This window comes from Tubulanus polymorphus, chromosome 12, assembly GCF_964204645.1.
Source record: "Tubulanus polymorphus chromosome 12, tnTubPoly1.2, whole genome shotgun sequence".
NCBI classification, from domain to species: domain Eukaryota; kingdom Metazoa; phylum Nemertea; class Palaeonemertea; order Tubulaniformes; family Tubulanidae; genus Tubulanus; species Tubulanus polymorphus.
This window is the reverse complement of record NC_134036.1, coordinates 4,041,799-4,062,049: the sequence shown is the minus strand read 5'-3', so window position 1 is coordinate 4,062,049 and position 20,251 is coordinate 4,041,799. Positions and strand designations below refer to the sequence as shown.

At 42.2% G+C, this 20,251-nt stretch overlaps 3 protein-coding genes across 3 annotated transcripts; all 3 read left to right on the top strand.

The window, feature by feature from the left end:
* The first annotated feature begins 131 nt into the window (after window positions 1-131).
* LOC141914087 (uncharacterized) lies at window positions 132-6,294 on the top strand. The gene is made up of 3 exons (XM_074805368.1): window positions 132-307; window positions 1,434-1,897; window positions 2,883-6,294. Exons 1-3 carry the CDS (start codon window positions 179-181, stop codon window positions 3,115-3,117), a joined length of 828 nt encoding a protein of 275 aa, XP_074661469.1. The 5' UTR covers window positions 132-178; the 3' UTR covers window positions 3,118-6,294.
* A 285-nt stretch (window positions 6,295-6,579) lies between these two features.
* Window positions 6,580-11,376, top strand: LOC141914016 (dynactin subunit 6-like). The gene is made up of 7 exons (XM_074805262.1): window positions 6,580-6,641; window positions 7,675-7,739; window positions 8,268-8,373; window positions 9,302-9,369; window positions 9,459-9,506; window positions 10,588-10,730; window positions 11,017-11,376. The coding sequence occupies exons 1-7, from the start codon at window positions 6,610-6,612 to the stop codon at window positions 11,107-11,109; spliced, it is 555 nt and encodes a 184-aa protein (XP_074661363.1). The 5' UTR covers window positions 6,580-6,609; the 3' UTR covers window positions 11,110-11,376.
* A 1,594-nt stretch (window positions 11,377-12,970) lies between these two features.
* LOC141914198 (ornithine decarboxylase antizyme 1-like) lies at window positions 12,971-19,717 on the top strand. The gene is made up of 4 exons (XM_074805464.1): window positions 12,971-13,010; window positions 13,126-13,495; window positions 14,422-14,507; window positions 14,589-19,717. The coding sequence occupies exons 1-4, from the start codon at window positions 12,971-12,973 to the stop codon at window positions 14,696-14,698; spliced, it is 606 nt and encodes a 201-aa protein (XP_074661565.1). The 3' UTR covers window positions 14,699-19,717.
* The last annotated feature ends 534 nt before the right edge of the window (window positions 19,718-20,251 follow it).

The window sequence follows — 20,251 nt, the reverse complement described above, 5'->3', positions numbered from 1 at the left end:
ATACGCAATCAGGACATTTTATAACCATATTCTCATTAAAAAGAGGTCAAAATGAGCAAGATGGCGCCACCGTCAAGACCCCTTTTTCGTAAATTCAATTCAAAAATTTATTTGACAGTTCTCCCGCAAAATGGCGACCGGAGGCGGTGGATCGGGAGAGAAGGCTTCTTTCGGTAAAATGGCCCGATCTCACGGCCACTACGGCACGACTAAGCGGGCGGCTATATCCCGTACTGAAACCTATATCCACCACAAAGTCGAGAAGGACGAAACGTTGCAAGGAATCGCGCTGAAATACGGCGTAACGGTAAGAACAAAATTCTCCAGTCAGACATCTCGATGGCTCGGTGAGTGGCTGGGGAGTCAGTTTGAGGAGGAGGATTGATTGGAAGAAATGAAACTGCAACTACTCTCTTCGATATAAACAACAATCAATGATCGATTTCTCATCAATAAGATCAATAAAAGTCGCCTAACAACTTGTTGCTTGGACCGACCGACCCTTCCGATCCGACCATTGAACGGGAAAGGAACATTTATCCATTTTCCATTTCTCTCTTAATCCTCCTCATCCCTTCCCTTCTGGGACATAAGCCCGTTACAAACTTCTTCCGCTTGGTCCGGTCCTTAGCTGTGCATCGAGCCTGGTCCCAGATAAAAGATTGTCCTGTCCTGTGTGTCATGGTGGATAAGGTGTTTGACTCACAACCGAGAGGTTGAGGGTTCGAATCCTAGTGAAACCTGCTATTCAGGCAGGACACATATCAGTGCTCGTCGACTCACTGATTTAACAACAAAAGTCCGTACCTGGCAAAAATCTTCAAGATGTTGAAATTGGCCAGTAATAGGTAGAACTAGAACTAAAGATACCTGCCTGGGGCCAGTTGCTCAAAGGTTGGTTAGAGTTAACCAGTGTGGATTGTTGACATAGTGACAATTAAAAGTTCATCGTTACTACGGTATCTATCCACTGGTTATCTTTTACCAACTTTTGAGCAACCGGGCCCGGCATTTTCCATTTGGGGTCATTCATTTATTACGTACGCATTAGGGGAGGGGGGAGGGGTCAGTGCAATCGCGTACTGTAATGCTTAGTGTATAAGAAAAAATGGCCAATTTTGCGTACAGCGGGGGAAGGGGATTGAAAAATTCAAATTTTATGCGTACGTAATTAATGAATGATCCCTTTGGCTATGACGTGTAAAGATTGAGCACGGAAGATTTAGACGCCTTGTGGATGGTCTGTACTACTATTGTAGGCCTACAACACAGCCGCCACTGGCTCGAGTCATTTATTCAGCCAAGGTCTATGCATCCTCGGACAGCCAGCCACCCGTCCGCCCAAGAAGCAGGCTGGTCATCGTAAAAGTTCCACTTTCTAAATCATACCTTCCTGCCTGTTCCTCTGATCTCTTGTGTTCTCTCACTTGCAGATGGAACATATCAAACGCGCGAACAAAATTTGGACGAACGACAGTTTATACCTACGAGACGAACTGCTCATACCGCTCGTACACACGTCGGAACACGCGACCTTCCAAGGTCAAAACGGAGACTCGACGAATGCCGATGGTGGCGAGAATTTCGCGCAGCATAATTTTTCAACGGGTTTCACCTCCAGGGGGCATCGCGCCGCATCTAGTCCGCGGAATAGCCCGCGTCGTAGCGTCGGCAACAATGACACCGTTATTTGCACGACGACGGCGGCAGCGGTCGATACGAAATCTAATAGTCGTGACAGTAACGCTAAAAACAGGACTAATCGTTCGCGCACGGAAGACGGCGGCGCAGCGGTGGCGCCGCCCGTCGAGATATCGGCGCGAGACTTTCTCAGTAAGTTCGACGTGAATTTAGCGAAGATTAAAAAAGACGTGAAAGCGATGGAGCAAAAAACGGAGTAAGTTTGATTTGATTGTTTCGGAAGGGTTCATAACCACTCCATGATGTCATAGGGGGATTTTGACGTAAGCAGCCATCTTTTCAGAAAGGGTTCCTTACTATACCCACGTCAATTTGATGATGTCACATAAATTGTATGATGTCATAGGCAGACTCGTGAAGGCAACAATCTTTCCAAAAGGATGGATATTAATTCGATGATGTCGTAGGGAGATTCGTTAAGTCACCCATCTTTTTGGAAGTATTTACGTGCGACCACATCGATTAAATGATGTCGTAGGGAAATATACGCAAGCAGCCATCATTTCTCGATCGGTCTGACTCAGTGGGTAGAACGACATCAATTCGACTATGTCATCGAAGGGATAAAGATTTAGCCTACTTTCTCATTTTCAGTGTGTCTACACCGCAGTGCGGTGTATAAATCAGCGATGGGCTTAATAGCGGCCATACCGCTATATTATGTCTACATTACGCCGCGGTGTATTGATCTAATTAGTAATTGTCTTTAATAAAAGATGGCAGCACCTGTCAAGCACTGTTGAATATCAATAACTTTTATTTTTTTTTAAATTAATTAATTTTTTTTTTTATGTTTTTTTTTTAAATCTTAAAATAGGGATTGTCCCCATTATTTATTTATTTGGCTGGTAAATTTTGTTTGATTTTTCGATTGAGTGTCCCTAACAGACCCACCACACCTGCCGGGAGCGAAACAGGGTTTGATGTTGAAATCGGAAATCAAAGTACATATATAGATGTGTGATCGGCGGTCGAGTTAGAAGAATATTTTTAAAATCGAAGTACATAATTGAATATCAATAACTAACAATGCACGGCACCGCAGTGTAGACATGATAGTGGTATGCCCATTATCCTAAATACGCTGGGGTTGAATTTTCTTAAATTTTCAAATCATCTCCGGCACCGACAGGGTTAATAACGTTTTTCCGGGGCGTCATATTTTTGTTTCTATTTTCTAGATTTTCGGTCACGGACGAGCGCAACCCGTTGAACCACTTGTCGGCGAAGACGTCGCGCTACGTGCGTCGTCCGCGCGGACACAGCCTCGACAGTCAACACAACAGCGACGCGGCAGGCACGTCGTCGTCGACGTCGTCGCCGGAACTCGTCATCAAGTCGAAGGTGCGCTCGCAGCAGATCAACAAGTCGGTCGCGCGGTTCGAACCGGCGCACGAACAGTTGTTCCAGTTGTAACGAACGCGCCGGAACTAACGAACTGTTTCGAAATTAGCCGAGAGCAATAAGTGTATTATCGCGCGTTTCGAGAAAAGATTTTAAAATCGAAGTGATATCGTCAATCCGATCAGCCTGGACCCCGCCTGACTGAAATATCTCTACTGAAATATCTGCTGCCCCTATTAGTAGTGGATTTCAATATTCTATCAACGCCGATAATTGCGTTGTAATATAATGCGCTATAATGAGAAAAAAAGATCACACCAAATTTAAGCTAAAATTTAGAATTCCAGCATATGGCGAACACTGCAAGTTGCAACCGCATTCAAAGTTTACACATTCACCATTGACTATAGTGTGCGAAGCCTGGAAAGTCACTTTTGATGAAAGTGTGATGATCAAATGGAGTTAGGCTAAACAAAAATCGATACCTTATTTCCAATATTTTACGGCTGAGCCCGCCGCCTATCTACCCTGTACATAACCTTTTTGAAAAATCATGATCTAACCGTAACAGGCGCGATAGTTATAGAAATGAACTGATTAAAAATCCTATTGCGGTTTAGAAAAGTGACCCGGCCGATTAGGAGAAACAAGGTATCATTTCTTTCAAGCCTTGGGCGAGGTTAACCATATCATTCTATCATCATCAATTGTCTATGTGTACATGTATATGCAGTGAATTGTGATTAGGTCGCGCTCCCTACCCGACCGATTCGTTAGCACTATCGGGGCATTTTCGGGGCACTACACTATCGGGGCATGAACTCTAGTCACTGATTTTGTTTTTTGTGTATAATTGTAATAAAGTGCTCGAAATTGCGACAATACGGGGAACTCGCGACATCGGGCTATCCCACCAGATGGCGTGAAAAGCAGTAGGTCTTCCGTTGTCGAAATTAGTTCATTTTCAATGAAAACTTTGCAACACCTACCAAAAAGACAATGAATTTATTCTTCTACTTGGATATCGGTATAGTTTTCATAATAATTGATTCATTGAAGAGAAAATTCGTTTTTTTTGAAATAAATGTAGAAGAAATCGCCACGCGGAAGACCGAGTATTTCTGCTAGCGACACCTGGCGGATCCTCGCCTGCCACGTGCGGAATACTCACCTGCCACAGTAGTGATGCGGCTGCCCATTCGGTTATGTATCGATTTCATTATCGTTTACCGCACGAATCTTGATCTCACGAGAATTATTTTTTATTTTGTAATTAAAAAGAATTAGTGTATCGAAAATATTTTCGTTTTCGGTAGGAGTACAAATCGACGTCCAGCCCAACCCGGCCTGTACATCTCCAGTTCCAGAGTTCAAACGTTAATATTCGACCCTACAGAGTGTTGAAATTCGTTCGTCTCAGGATTTGTAAAACTTAAACGATATTAGACCAGCCTTGGGGCTAGTCGTTCGAAAGTTGGCTAAAGTTAACGGAACAATAGTTGACGTCCAATTTTTTAGCGACTGGCCCCTCAACGTATTTTGTAGTTTTGTAGTTATTTTCGTAGTCAGTTAATTTCGAGGATTCATGCTTTACGACTTGCGGTGGTTTCTGCGAATTTTGTTTAGTTTGATAGATTGAGTTTATTTTAGCGTTTTGTTTTCTTATCAATGCTTGTTGTTGGTCTTTAGTAGTTCTGTTTATATTTCAAGACACGTGATAACCCAGATCCAGTTTAGCAGTTATCTGTGAGTTTGTTTTCAATGCTTTAAACTTTAACACTGTAGGACTGATTGTTGCAGTTTTATAGTTGAATCTTGGCAATATACCTTAGAAGATATAGCTGTATGTGTGTAGAATGATAAATGGACCCCCCATACTCATAGGTATCAATCTGCAGTAAAGAACCACCCTCTTTAGACATTTCGTCATTGTATACATTTTCGTGAAATGGGTATATGTAAAACATCTGACATTCGTGGTTCATTTTCAATCGAAAATGTCTCAGGCGAAGCGCTCAACACATGTGAAGTATGGACAATCAGTTTTTCAAAGTGTGCCGATAAAGCGTCTAATGTCTGGCAGACATTTTATCAGCACGCTCGATGTCTAGTGTCGGTGGTTGATTTTCAATCAGAAATGTCTCAGGTGATCGGATATAGCTGATCAGATATAGGATGAATGAATGCGATGATGAGGACGAGAGAAATCCCACGATAACGAAGCCAACATTGAATAATTCTATATGATTCAGAATGATTATATTTGAGGCGTTTGGTGATGATCTAGATGTCGAATGTCGTGAGGGGGGCAGCGTCAGGGTCCGGGCTGCAAATCGATACCTGCATCACTGTATTCACTTTGTCAGATTGACTATTAAGTGTTATCATACATGTAATAATGTATATGTACTGAACCTGAATCTAGAGTAGACTTTTTGTGATATAGAATCGTCGATGTTGAGTGTGTGTATAGATCCGTGAAAAACTAAACCCTCAAGCAATTAGTTAGTAACGAGATGATTGTAACGATGCACTGTGTATTATTATTGTTATTCCGAGTTTGATACTTCCACCGGATGAAATTCAAATGCGACGATTAATTAGCGTTGTTGTGCAATAGATTACATCACATGTACTCGGTACTAATGTCTATTTCTACCTGACTTGAGAGCATTCTGGGTGGCCTAGCTTGCTAATTTTTGGTAGTACATATCTGACAAAGGTCTTAATAGGACCGGAAAGGACTGGCAGTCGACCTAAATCATCATTTTTTAATCCATTCGAAACTGTATTGAAGGATATCCAAAAAGTCTTCACTGAAAGGGGTTAAATGACAAGAAGTGACTCCATGCAATTAATACAATTTAAAGTGGATTAAAAAACGATATTTTAGTTCAGCTGCCAATGCATTCTGGTCCTAATAAGACTTCTATCAGGTATGTACTACCAAAACTAACTGAGCTAGGCAACCAGGAATGCTCTCTCGCAAGTCAGGTTGAAATAGACATTAGCCTGGCCAGTTTCCTGTGTGAACTTGAACCTGTGAACACGAAACTGGACTCCAGGTGGGGTTGGGGTCCTGAACACAGTGTGAATTCTACACAGAATGTCCGGAGTTCCAGGTAGGGGGGGTTGCGGACCCGCCCGGGTAGGGGGTAGGTTTACTGTTCGGTATAATGTAGCTACGTAGAGTATATATTGTATATAATGTAATTAATACGATGACGAATAAATTAATGTAAGATATGATTTCCAAAAGATACGGCTCTTTTCATTTATGTTTAAGTCGAAGATTTTCCGCCTTTTTGCGGAAGTAGTGATATGAAGTCAAGATTCAGCTACTTGACAACCAACCAGTGGAATGTGACGAGAAGATACGCAATAACCGTGTATGATAAATAACGAGAGAAATCGCGCAATAAATTCGGCCAAAAATGAAAAGTTCTATATTTCACTGATAAGCCCCTGTCAGGTTACATTGGGTTCATGTATATTGGGAATATGATTTTTGTCAATAAATTAGAATTGCGTTGAATTGAAAGTAACTGCGGTAAGCGAGTCAAAATGGCGACGCCCAATAGAAACTCCGCTTCGAGGTGAGCGACGCGAATTTCCATTCGATTTTACCCGCAGAAACTTAGTTTAAGCTGTTGCATTAACGATTCGACCGTTTTAAGGTGGAATCTCGAAAGTTTGAAAGTTGAATCGCGCTGAACTAAGACGAATTAACGTCAATTTTCTGATGGCGATGGATATTTTTGAGTCATTTTTTGTCATATATATATCAAACTCCCGGCGGCCTAAACTCATGATTGAATTTCTTCATTAACTGGATCTTTTAGTTCATTTTCCTATGTTTTAACTTACGAGTCCCATCTAAACTGACAACGGCGGAATTGTGGTAGATCCCAGTCTAGATCGTCGATACAAAATGGCGGCTTTTTGAATCGTAGCTACTCTATCTAGAGGGTTCGGTTCAGAGGGTTAGGGTATTAGGTTTACAGGGTCTAAAGCATTAGGATTAGGGTAAGGATTAGGATTAAGGTAAGGGATCATTCATTTATTACGTACGCCAAAGCCATGAAATTTAAATTTTTCAACCCCCCTCCCCTCTTTTGTACGCAAAATCAGCCATTTTTCATATACATTAAGCATTACAATACGCAATTGCACTGACCCCTCCCCTCTCTTCTAATGAGCACGTAATAAATGAATGACCCCTAAGGTGAGTGAGGGGTTAGGATTAGGGTTAGGTTAGTTCAGGGTGAGGCAATATATAGTAAAAAAATTTGTCGTCAGTCAGCTAAGCGACCAAATACAGTTTATCTCGGTTTGTTGCGACTCTGTCCTCGGTCGTCATCAGTCAGAAAGGTGTCGCATTCGAATCGAAGAAGTCATCACTCGCCACTTAGTTTCATATTGCCTTCTGTGTGGGGCCAGTTGCTGAAAAGCTGTTAGAATTAACCAGTGGATAGTTGACACTGTGACAATTGTTAGGCCTATGATGGTATTAATCTGCTAGTTATCTCGAACCAACTTTTGAGCAACTGCAGCCCCTGATTTTTGTATACGCAATTTTTTCGACTGCGAAATTCTATGAGTTAAAATTTGTGCTGCGTTGAATTTCAGTTTGAAGATCGCGCAAGGGGCGGTTGTCTGTACAGAATGTGAACTCAGAGGAGAAATAACCATAGGTAAGAGATGAGGATTGCGAAACACAATGCTTTAACCCTTTCAGTGCGTCTACACCGCAGTGCGGTGTATAAATCAGTGATAGATTTTTGCTAGTACGCCGCACTGCGGTATATTAATGTAATTAGTAATTATCTCCCTTGAAAAATGGCAGCACCTGTCAAACATAGTGAAATACTTGTAACTAATGATACACCGCGGCGCGGTGTAGGCACGTACTACAGTGGTATTAGCCGTTATTCAACACAATAGGGTGGAATTTTTAAAAATTTTCAAATTATCTCCAGCACTATAGGGTATTAATTAGTCAGCACTGTGAGAGGGTTAAACATGTAATTTTCATAAAATGATATCGAATCATTGGCATGAATGAGTGGTACTTGACTTGATACAACAAGAGATATCGGCCGGTAGTTAGGTCTGGGTGAACTAGACCTCCCGGTCGACCCCCTCGATCTACCCTCCTCGCCTTAGACGAAACGATTCTTAAAAGTTGAAGACTAACGTGATTAACTCGACTCTCATTTCAGGCTCACGGACGGTCGTTCATCCGAAAGCTCGTATCATCGCCGAAGGAGGCCCGATTATCATCGGTGAAAGCAATCTCATCGAGGAACAAGTCGAAATCATCAACAAGTTAGTTTCTAAAAAAACACCTAATCCTCGGGGACAGATCATATGGGGCTAGGTGCCCCACCTTCTAATTTTGTCTTCGTTCCAGCTTCATGTTTAATGTTTCAATTTTGCGTGAGAGGACGTTGGGTGGCCTAACTTGGTCAGTTTTAGTAGTTATGTCAGTTTTAAGCCCAGCAAAGACGGCCGGCTGATGTAAAACGTTGATTTGTAATCCATTTCGCGCTGTACTTAAGGATTGCCAAAAAAAATCTCCGTCGGAAGGGCTCGAATAGACAGAAGTGACTCAATAATTTGAATGTTTAACTTTATGTTTCCACTCCTACCCATACCAACTGAACATTTTTGCAAATCATCAAAATTATCGTATGTCGGCGTAGAAATGTATTGTTACGCAGTCAAATTATGGAGTCATTCTTTCGACCCCATTTAAAGAAGTCTTTATCGGTAATCCCTCGATACAACGTTAAATGTATCGAGAGTAGACGTATTATTTCGACTGTGGTGGTCCTATTAAGACCTACATCGCCGCCCAAAACTGGCAGAGCTAGGCCACCCCACATCCTCTCTGATTTGAAATAGACGTAAGCATGAGGGATCATTCATTTATTACGTACGCATAAAATTTGATTTTTTCAACCCCCCCTCCCCCTCTGTACGCAAAATCTGCCATTTTTTCATATACATTAAGCATTACAGTACGCAATTGCACTGACCCCTCCCCCCTCCCCTAATGCGTACGTTAAAAATGAATGACCCCTGATGGGAGCATTTAAAAAGTATGTACCGGTAGGTCTATCCCAAAATGAAAAACCCTCCTTCTCCCCGACAGTAGTACCGGTATAATACTTTTTGGACAATTGAAAGATTCTGTCTGTTCCGCGTGAAGGATAGAAGAATGTAACGAACGTGTCATTACTCTCTTTTCCAGAAAGTCGGAAAACAATGAGATCGTCACGATGGTTATCGGCAACAACAACGTGTTCGAAGTCGGGAGTTGTATCCTTTTTTTTACGAAGAAAAACACGTTTTCGATCGAATTTTGAAAATTTCGGGACAAAAAAAAAAACCTTGACAATTAGAACCAGGTACGCAGGCGCTGATGTTCGGCGATAACAACGTTTTAGAAGCTAAAGGTAAAAGACGCAACTAAAGTCTCGCGTAGATCATTCGGATGTCAAGCTGCATTGTGTAACCACCCCCTCGGCCGTTCTGATTCAACTGCGCATTGTAGCGCGCGACGGAGCATTTTTTTTGCCGAAATTTTATATTTCTGGACCCATTTCCACAGTTGTTGCGAGTTAATTCTTAGTTGAATCATTGAGTCATTGATATAACTCGTGAGTTAAATCTTCACTCCGAACTGTGGAACTGCGTAGTTAATCTTCAATCGAAAATGTCTCTGGTTAAGTTCTGACCCCCGGCCTCAGTTGCTCAATAGTTGGTTAGAGTTAACCAGTGGATAGCTGACGTACTGACGAAAAGTTCATTGTTAGGTTAAACAAAAATGATACCTTGTTTCTCCGCAGCGGCCGGTTTTTGTAAAATTTGATAAAATATGTAAACAGTTCATTTCTAAGGTCAACATTTAAGCTCAGCAGAGCGGAAAAACAAGGTATCAATTTTTTTTAGCCTTACTATGGTATTTATCTGTTGGTTATCTTCAACCAACTTTTGAGCAACTGGCGCCTGGTGTTTAGGGTCGGATGAATCAGTGTCTCTAGTGTAGAATAACTGCCTGCAGACGGATAGCTCAGTCCCAGCTTGAGTTTTGCTTTAATCAGCTGGTGCTGTCACCTGCTTTTCAGCCTTACTTATTCCGAACCAAGAAGGTTTTTAGAATCTTTTAGCCTGTTTCGAAGAACGCCTCAAAACGTTTTTGTAAAAATGGGATCATTCATTTATTACGTACGCATAAAATTTGAATTTTTCAACCCCCCTCCTCCCCCTCTGTACGCAAAATTGGCCATTATTTCATATACATTAAGCATTACAGTACGCAATTGCACTGACCCCTCCCCCTACCCTAATGCGTACGTAATAAATGAATGACCCCAATATCAGAATCGGCCAGATTTGGCTCCCTGATGAAATGGCTAATATCCGTTGTTTGTCATCGCGCTCTCCATTTCTGATTACGAACGTTCGTAGTTGATATCAAGCGAGGAACGAATTATTTTAGTATTTTTCGGAAATTTGTATCGTATATATTTGTAGCTGTTGTTGGTCCGAAAACTCGACTGTCGAACGGCTGCATTATCGGCGCGATGTGCGAAGTAACTAGTCCAGAAACGTTGGTCGAAAACACCGTCGTCTACGGAGCTGACTGCGGCAGGCGAATACAAGCTGAGCGTCCCGCGGTAAGTGGGTTTAACACGATTCGCCCGTTCTCTTGGAGATCGGATTCGAATCTGATGGGATCGTGAAACTCTGCCCCGTTCTCCCTCGCTGGGATCTGAACCTGATGGCATTCCGAGACTGCCACGTTCCTCGCTCGCGGAGATTCGAACCTGATGGCATCATAAAACTCTGCCACATTCCTCCCTCGCACGGATTTTAACCTGATGGCATCGTGAGACCCTACCACATTCCTCCCTTGCAGACTTGGGTTATATAGCTTTTTGCCTTTCTCTCATCTCATTTCAGCCGCAAACGTTACAGCTCGATTTCCTGACGAAAATTCTACCCAATTATCATCACTTGAAGAAAGCGAAAAGTGCCGCGGTCGCCCATAGATAATGATCCTGTTAATAATGTCATCAAACTTGTTTGAGATAATTCTTTTATCAGCAATTCACTTTCTTGGAATTGTGTCCTTGATGACAAGTTATAAAGAGCTTGAGAGGGAAATAAGTTGCCTCTTGTTATGGTTTCATCATGTTTTCTGTTGAAATGTTGCCAAAATAATTCTTTGAAAATCCATGATTATGGTGAATGTTTGACTTGCATATGGAACATATATATATATTTGCATAACTGTGCATTTCTGTAAATAAAGTACGTAAATTATTATTATTTCCAAACTGAAAGCAAAATGTTTTGTTTTTTGTTATTTTTATGGTTCGCTGGTGCTTCTTGGGTAAATTTTTAGAGGTTCGTACGTAGTTCTTTCTAATTCAGGTGTACCCACATAAATGTAGTGTTTAATAGCCCAACCACTAGATGGCGAACGGGTATTCAAATTGTGACATGATTATATCACAACCTTGACCTCTTTGATCACCCTTTTCCGCGTTTAATCGAAATTTTTCGTTCTCGAATAATTTTTTTTCTGGGAACCATTTCCAACCTCATTCATTATTTAATGTGCTTATTTCGACGAAAATATGATTAATCGCCCAGTATGACTTTCGCATGATCGAGCCGCTAGATGGCGAATGAGTAATACAGATAGTGATGATATTTAGCCGTTTTCGTAACCTATATTATCTCGATAGTTCAATATTTATGATTTATAATCATCCCGAATCGGGTGATAATAAAGCTCGAACATTCCGAGTGACGTTAATAATCGGGTTGTGCAAAAAAATTTAACCCACTCATTTCCGAACGTGAAGTTGCCCTAAATACTTAGACTTAGTCGATATCTTGAACTGATATCTTTATTGCTTCTAAGAAAACATATCAAACACAATAGAATTAGTAAAACGGTATACGAAATGAGACTTTATTGACTTTACGAGGGAAAAGAGTAACGCCTCCATAATGGAAACCAGGTGGCGGCACTGAAAATGACGCCATTTTGTTTCTGTTTCTGCGACGTTTCGCAGTTCATTCTCTAGAGTTCACTCTTCTAAGCCGAAAAAGCAATTTTTCAGGCGGAATCGACACCGAACCGGAGCCAGTTAGGAAGAGCACAAATCCAGCCTGATGGTCGTTAGTGCCTGTAAGGCAATTATTCCACATACCATAGAAAATTTCGGCCCGAAAGAAAAAACGACGGAAGAAATTATGCCATCAGTTTGTACCATGTAAGTACATTTTTATTTACAGTCTGTTCCGACTACTTTGACTTCGTAAAATGATATAATCCGAGCTTTAAGATTTGAAATTATACGGATATGAATTGAGTTCTATGAATTTGAAGTAGATTATTAGACATAGGCCTATGTCAAGTTGGTATAGTTAGGAACTTAAAGTTAACCCCCAAATTGGCCAGCTTTGAAATTCTTTCTTTACACCAGTCCGGCATCAGGCGTCATGGCCATGGGTCGGGAATTATCTGTTCCGCTTTGTTATCGCTCTTAATTTAGGTTTCTCGAAGTTATTGAGAATGAGAAGGTCATCATTAGGCCTAGTAACTAATCATAATTTTACTGATTAGTTGATGTTATCGAGAATGAGAAGGTCGTCATTAGTAACTAATCATAATTTTACTGAATTGTTGAAGTTATTGAGAATGAGAAGGTCGCCATTAGTAACTAATCATAATTTTACTGAACGTTATTGAGAACGAGAAGCTCATTGTTAGAAACTTAGGCCTATCATAATTTTACTGGACTGTTGAAGTTACTTTGTGACCGGTTCCAATACGAAATTAAGGGACTGCAGTTTGCACAAATGTTGGTTAATGTTAACCCGTGGATAGCTGATATCGATCATGATTGAAAGTTCATTGTTCCCATGGTATTTATCCATCGGTTAGCCCATCTATGTCCCACCTTCGAGCAACTGACCATCTTCCATTCTGATGAGTCTGGCCCCAGAACTCTTTAACGCCTCGAGTGAAAATTTTTAAATTCTTTTTTTTTTCAGGTTATCCAGCCCGGTGTATAACATACACCTCGGCACAGGGCCTCGGCAGTGTTCCTGATGTTCCCCATGCCGTCTACGTGTCGTCTTCGACAGAGGGCAACGGCGTGGGGGTTTTAAAAGCGCCCCCTGTCAGCACCAATGGCAACTATAATAACAGCGGCCGAGCCTCGGGCGGCGGCGGCGTCGTCGACGCGGCGCCACCCGCCGTCGGCTCGGCGGCCTTGGTGAACAACGCGCAACGCGCCTCGAAGTTGTGCGTTTCGATCACTTTAACCGATAACGTGACCGTCACTTGGACGACCTACCTGATCGACGGACGTCTGTTCGTCGAGATACCCAACGGTATCCTACCGGAAGGCTCCAAAGAAAGGTAGGCCTAGCGTAGAAATTCCAACTATAAAGGGTGGGTTATTCATCTATCGGAACCCCTTCAAGGTAGCAAGTTACTGGATCCAGTTCCACAGTTGTCAGTAAAAGATAGAATATTGAGAATGATTCCTCAGTTGTGAGAGTAGGCTAAATGATTATTGAAAATGAACCAATTTTAACTCTAACTTTGAGGCCCGGTTACACAGTAGTGAGTTAGAATTAGCCTAACGGTAACAACTGTACTTAACTAGCCGTAACTGTGGAGCTGGATCCAGAACTGTCGAACGAGATCCCGCAAATCAGGGGATTTTCGTTCCTATCTTTTCTAGAAAAATCGGGGAATTTTTGTGGAAATGCTAAAAATCATGAGCTGGATAGGCCTATATCAGCGAAATATTTGATGAGATGGCGCGTAAAATCAAACAGTTTCCATCTAGTGTCTTACGCGTATTTGACTGGGTTAATTGATCGTATTCTTAGCAGATCGAGTCGGGGAAAGCAACGACATCAGGGTTTCCAGCAGTCCTTGCAAGTCCTTCTTCTTTTTTGAAAAAAAGTTTGGACAAACATCATCTTTGTCCTTCTTTTTGACTTTATTTCATTACTCAGGCCTGGTTATTCAATTATCAGTAAGATCGAATCTACAGGAAAGTGTGTTATGGAATTACCCTGAAATATATGACTGGTCTACATGACTAGTATTCGGGCAAAGGCATTGCGAAAATGCTTGCTTATGGGCACTCATTACATCTTTCCAAGTCAAAAAGTCCCTCCTTTTGGGTCTAAAAGTGTCGAAAAAGATCTTCCTAGTACTTCTTTTTACCCTGGCCTTACCGCTGGAAACTCTGAACGTGTGCATGTCAGGGAATAGACAAGTCAAATAAAGGTCGCCGCGAGTTGTTAATACGTTTTCGTCATGTTTTCTAGCTTTGTTACTCTGTTGGAGTACGCCGAAGATGAGCTGAAGTGTGACCACGTTGTCGTCTGTTTCAAGAAAGATCGAAGTGATCGAGGTGAGTCGTCGATATTCATCGCCGAATTTACGAAATCGAAGCTCGTTTCGAATTCAACCATCATCGTCTCTCCATTTTCAGCGTCGCTGGTGCGAATGTTTATGTTCTTGGGCTTCGCCCCGGTCGCGCCCGGCAACCCGCTCGTGCCGCGTTCGAACGACGTGATGTTCATGTCGTACGCGATCGAGTAGCCGCGCCGCCCGGTTAGACGTAAACCGTCGCGACGGCGAAACGAAACAACAACGCCCTCTACCGGATGAAGACGTAACCGAAAACTAAGATGAAACCGCCTACGCGTGTTTAGATATTAACAACGCAGCATATCGGATATGGAGAATTCACGGATCGTGTTTATCGGACTGACCGCCGTAAACGCGGTGGCTGACGTCATCGTGGACTAAATTTTTTGGAAAAAAGTGGAGTCTCGCTTAAATTCGTCGCCAAGATAAGTTCGAGATAATTCTCTAAAAAGATACGAAATTTTCATCGGAAAGATATTTTTCGGAAAAAAATGTCAAATCTTCTAAAACGCGAAGACGATTTTCGTTAGTATTTAAAGTTTTCGACGGTAAGTTATTATGAAGTTCGAAAGTCCCGATATCATAATTTACCGCGCGGAAATTTTGTCAATTCAAGATAAGTTCACGAGTTGATGGTGTAATGTTTTAAGACTACATTGTACGTATTTCGAAAATTTTGTCGGTAAGATAGGTTTCCGAGAATTATTCATATCACCAGTATATAGTATATACGTAGACCGATTTCGCAATATACACGACGCCCTGTCCCGGTAAATATTTCTCAATATCTGGTAATTTTCCGACCTGTTCAAAGTCTACCCACGCGATCGACTGATAGATAGACTGGTTTAATCTTCGCGAATTTGAAGAGCGATGGTATCTTCGGAAATGCGTTGAATTGGGTCAAACTGTTCGAAGGTCGAACAAATCAAACAAATGCCTCAATGACTATATCCTAGATTTTGGTATCGATAACTGTCGCGGGGCGCCGTTCGTTTTGGAAAGCGTCTCTCAAATTCGGGGGATTTTTTCCCCGAGGATCCAGCATTTCGGGTGTGAATGTCAAGCGTGCGTGTGTTATGAGAGCGCGTTTAGGCGCGCGCGCTCTCATCAAAAAAAAAATTCATCTTTTTTCATACGAACGCCAGATTTCCCTAAATTTTTGTCGTTATTTCAGTTTTTCTATCGATCATCCGCCCGGCATTTCGTGAGTGATTGTCGGTCGACTATTTCAGTTTTAAACACCAGGGCAGGGTTTCATAGATGTGGAAGAAAAATAGTCTCTGGGAACATTTCAAAATTTGTCAGTTATTGCCATAGTTTCTCATTGTAACCATGGTGGTTGTTACCCAGATTGAGGATTTACCCCTAGGGTTAACTTTGATACTCAGTCTATGAAACCAGGCCCAGATGAAGGGCGGGGGGACGAAAAACGACTGTTTTTTGTCCCTCGCCGCTTTTTACGCCTCGAAATTTTGTTTTCGTCATTGGGGAAATCTCGGCTCCATTCCTTTTTTTTAAACGCGATTTTCGTTTTGAAAAACTCGAATAAAATCGTTCGAATCGATTCAATTCAGCCGCGTGCTACACGACGGCTCGCCCCCCGGTGGCCGAGTTCGTCAGTAGTTTCGCGCTGTTGAATCGCGTAACCATTGCTCGATCGGAAGCCGCGTCGACCCGCGACTGACTCCGGGTTCCGCACTTCGCGGGACTTGTAACGGTTAACTCCTCGAGTTATGTCGACACGAGACCACGATATGAATAGGCGAGGAGTAGGTCTCGAGATGCGTATCGGGACACTGCTCCTCGCTTTCTTGCTGAAAGGCTCGATGAATCGGGATATATAGAAGATTTTGGAATAGTGGTCTCCGAGCTCGGACGAGTTCGTCGCGTCGCGGTCTGACCTCGCAATTGACGAGTTAACGGCTCAAAACTCGCGAGAAAATCGAATTACCGTCGAATACACTCGGAAATACACTCGGGATCACCCAGTTCCGCGGTTGTGCGAGTATAGAGTTAACTCTTAGTCTGAGAGTCTAACTCATTGAAAATGAAGTTAACTCTTAAGTTCGAGTTAGTTTTCAATGAGTTAACCAACTCAAGTCGAGTCTAAACTCGTGACCACTGTGGAACTGGATTTAGAAGATCACTCCTAGTTTATTTTCGATTGACTACCCCCTCTATTGATTTACTTGCATTGCCGAATTTGAATTAACTTTCATTTTTGTCGCCAAAAAGCGACTATGAGGGACATCAGGTAGTCGAGCAGTACTCAGAGTGGGTCGCGCGCGTTTCCTTCGCAATGAAGATGATGATGATGATGATGATGATGATGATGATGATGATGAAATGATATAGATCGCGTTTCGGCCGGCTCGCGCGTACGCGCCGACGCCGCGGCTGGCTCGGGACGCGTTCTAGGGGGTGCGCGGGGCGTCTGGGGATCGCCGGGTCGCATCGCGCACGGGTTGGCGGTGGCGACCCGGGCTCCGGCGCCTGCCCTCGCATTCGCGCGAAGCGAGGAACCCTCGAATTAAAATGGACGCGGTCCGTTTTTTAGAGGAAAAACCGACGCTTTATCTTACGTCTTCCGGATGGAGGCGGTAGGTAGCGTCGTCGAGCAGTTGTCATGACGACAGCAGCAGCAGCACAAAAACAGCAACAACAACAACAGTACGATTGAATGCGAGAATGTAGTTTTCACCGACCCGGGGAATAATCAAAGTTCATCGGTTCAATTTAAAAGATTTGGAAGTTCAAAAATATCGATCCGTGGCCCATAACCTCTGCGGCCCTTCGGACATTCGCCCCCTTCTTTTTACCAAATCGCCTCGCGACGATAGCGACCGAAATATAAACCCCCGAAAATGTTTCCGCTTCGGTTACTCTAGTAGTTAATTCGACGTTTCGACTAGATCCTAATAATCATCTTCTTCGGGAATACCGAACATACGGTATACCTGAGGATGATTTTTAGGATATAGTCGAAACGTCGAATAAACTACTTCTAACGCTGCTCAAGGAAACATTTTCGGACTTCGTCTATTTTTTCTCGTAATGATCGTGCGGATTCCCTTTATATCATACGCGGATATAGCGTTTTATCAACGGTTATTCGTCGTTTTAGGCCGATATAAGAACAATTAAAGAAAGCGCTTAGTCTAAAATTTGGAATTTCCTAATTTTTGCGGCTATATTTTCCCGGGTTTGGTGTTTGCGTGCGTGCGTGTGTAAGATAGCTCGAACGAAACGGTGCCTCGCGATCGTGAATTTAACCGCGAAAAAATTCGATATTTTTGAAAATGTTCGATTTAGTTATATTCTGCCTGCCATGCGTGAAGAAGGTCTTTTTCGCGGACAAACTAGAGGTTCAATTTATTATCGGGAAATTATCATAGCGTTATGCGGAAACAATGCGGCCCGGGTTTTCAATTTAAATCCGGATGACGACGCGTGGTACATTTAGTATCAAATATGCGGTTTTGTAACAGACGGCCTTGACATTTAGAATGTTAGGATGAGATACCCACGCAATAATTACGGAACTGCGTAGTTGTAGCTGTTGAATCATATTTTAATGCGCGTATTTTAATATGCGCATATCCATGTCGAATAAAGGACGACCTAGATATTAAGCCGCATTCCAACTACCGATAACTGATTTCATATCTGAATTATCTACATCGCGGAATAGTCATATCTGCGTATTAAAACCAGTTTATCTGACCTCGTCGAGTTCGGGTGTCGTAGACATTGTGTTTTACCGAGAAGAATCCTTTGTTGATTCGATGATTAATTTGAAGGGATCTTTCAGTAGAAGACTTAGCAGCGATATCCGGGTTGGACGGTAAAAGTAGTAGCCTTGAACTAGCAGTCTTTAGTCTTTGAGTATTATGAAAACGATAATCGCCGAAGAAATTAAAGATATCCACCCGCTTTTGTGAGGTTTTCGAAGCTTTTTTCCACCTGGGGGGCGGGGGTAATTGGAGCGTAGAGTACATTGCGAAATCGGTCTTAATTTCTTAAACGCGTTGTTTATAGAGGCGGTCTCGTCGGACTCATTTCGAATTCCTATTCAGGGGCCGCAGTTGATCAAAGGTTGTTTAAAGATCGCAGGTAAGTGCCATCGTAACGATGGACTTTTAATAGTCGCTATGCTTCGACTATCCACTCGCGAACGACGTTTGAACAACTGCGGACCCCGAATATTCGAAATGAGCCCGGTCCCGCTCGGCGTCTTCGTCCGTGTCGACCGGCATTGTTGCCTTTGTTGCTGATACGAGAAACGAGAAGTAACGACGTAACTCTTTGTTTGAAGGCTGGACACGTACCCGACCAGGAGAAAAAAAAAAGATTGTAATTCTTCGGAATTAGAATAAAAATCCTAACCAAAAAAATGTATAAAAAAAAGTTCTTAAAAATCTACACTCCCGCTTCTGATTGATGTATCGTTAATTCGTCTGTTGCGATTTTCTGATTTGTGTCGTTTTGGACTTTTCAAAAATTTGACTTTTCAAAAAGCGGGTTTGTAGAACCAAAAAAAAATGTCAAAAAAAATATTGTTGCGTTTGACTTTTGTGAAACATTAAAAAAAGAATTTTTTTCTATAGGCCTATACAACTCCAACGGGTAACTTTCGAGCAAATTCCAATTTGAAATTTAGATATTTGAATTCTCGCGAAAAAATTGAAGTCGTTTTAAAACGTGCCCGCGGCAATCAAGCTCTGCCCACGATCCGTCAATCATAGTCATAATTGAATCAATTTAAGGCTAGAAAATTTTTTTGGGGGGGAAATGGAAATGAAAATAAAAAACGAAAATGTTTATCCCGAAAGACGAACGCAACGATATTTACTGTAAGCGCCTAGTTCGAAAAAAAACCGAAACTGGCGCCGATCAGCGTGATGAGATATATAGAGATAACATGGTACAAACTGATGGCGACCGGCGGAGCGGACCAGCGCGACGACCGCACCCGTCACCGCGCTGGTCACCGGACCGGTCCCGGAACGATTATTATGATTATTATTATTACCTACCTTATTAAACCTTGTAAATATTATCCGCACGGGATAGAAAATCGGTTGAATACCAAAAAAAAAAAAAATGGGGATAAGAATTAAAAGAATTGCAAGGCGTGAAATTATATCGTGTAATCTGTATACTATTTATATTATATGTATATATATATATATGTATTGGCTGAAAGTTTTTCTTTTTTCACGGCGCGGCGCGCGGAGCCGGACGCTCCAATCCTCCACCTCTACGAGTGTAATCGACCGCTCCTTGAATTTCAGTAGTGCGTCGCGACCTTCTTGGCCTTCTTTTTTGTCGTGTCACTTATTTCGACGTTTGTAATTTCTGGTTTTCGTTCGTCGTTGGTTCGCTCGCGCTCGCCGGGGTTCCTGCGCCGTTTTCACGCGTGTTGTGGGGAATCCCAACGATTGTAATAACGAGAAAAAATTATAATGTTAAAGTCGAAAAATGTTGCCTTGACTCTAGTAGTAAATTATTAGACTTTTCGACTATGTTCTGGTAGTCATCTTCGGGTATAATGCATGTACATTTTACCTGAAGATGACTACTAGAATATAGTCTCGTGCTAGTAGTTTATTACCGGTTTCGACTAAGTTCTACTAGTCATCTTTAGGAATACCGTAGATACAGTTTACCTGAAGATGACGATTAGAATATAGTCTCGTGCTAGTAGTTTATTACCGGTTT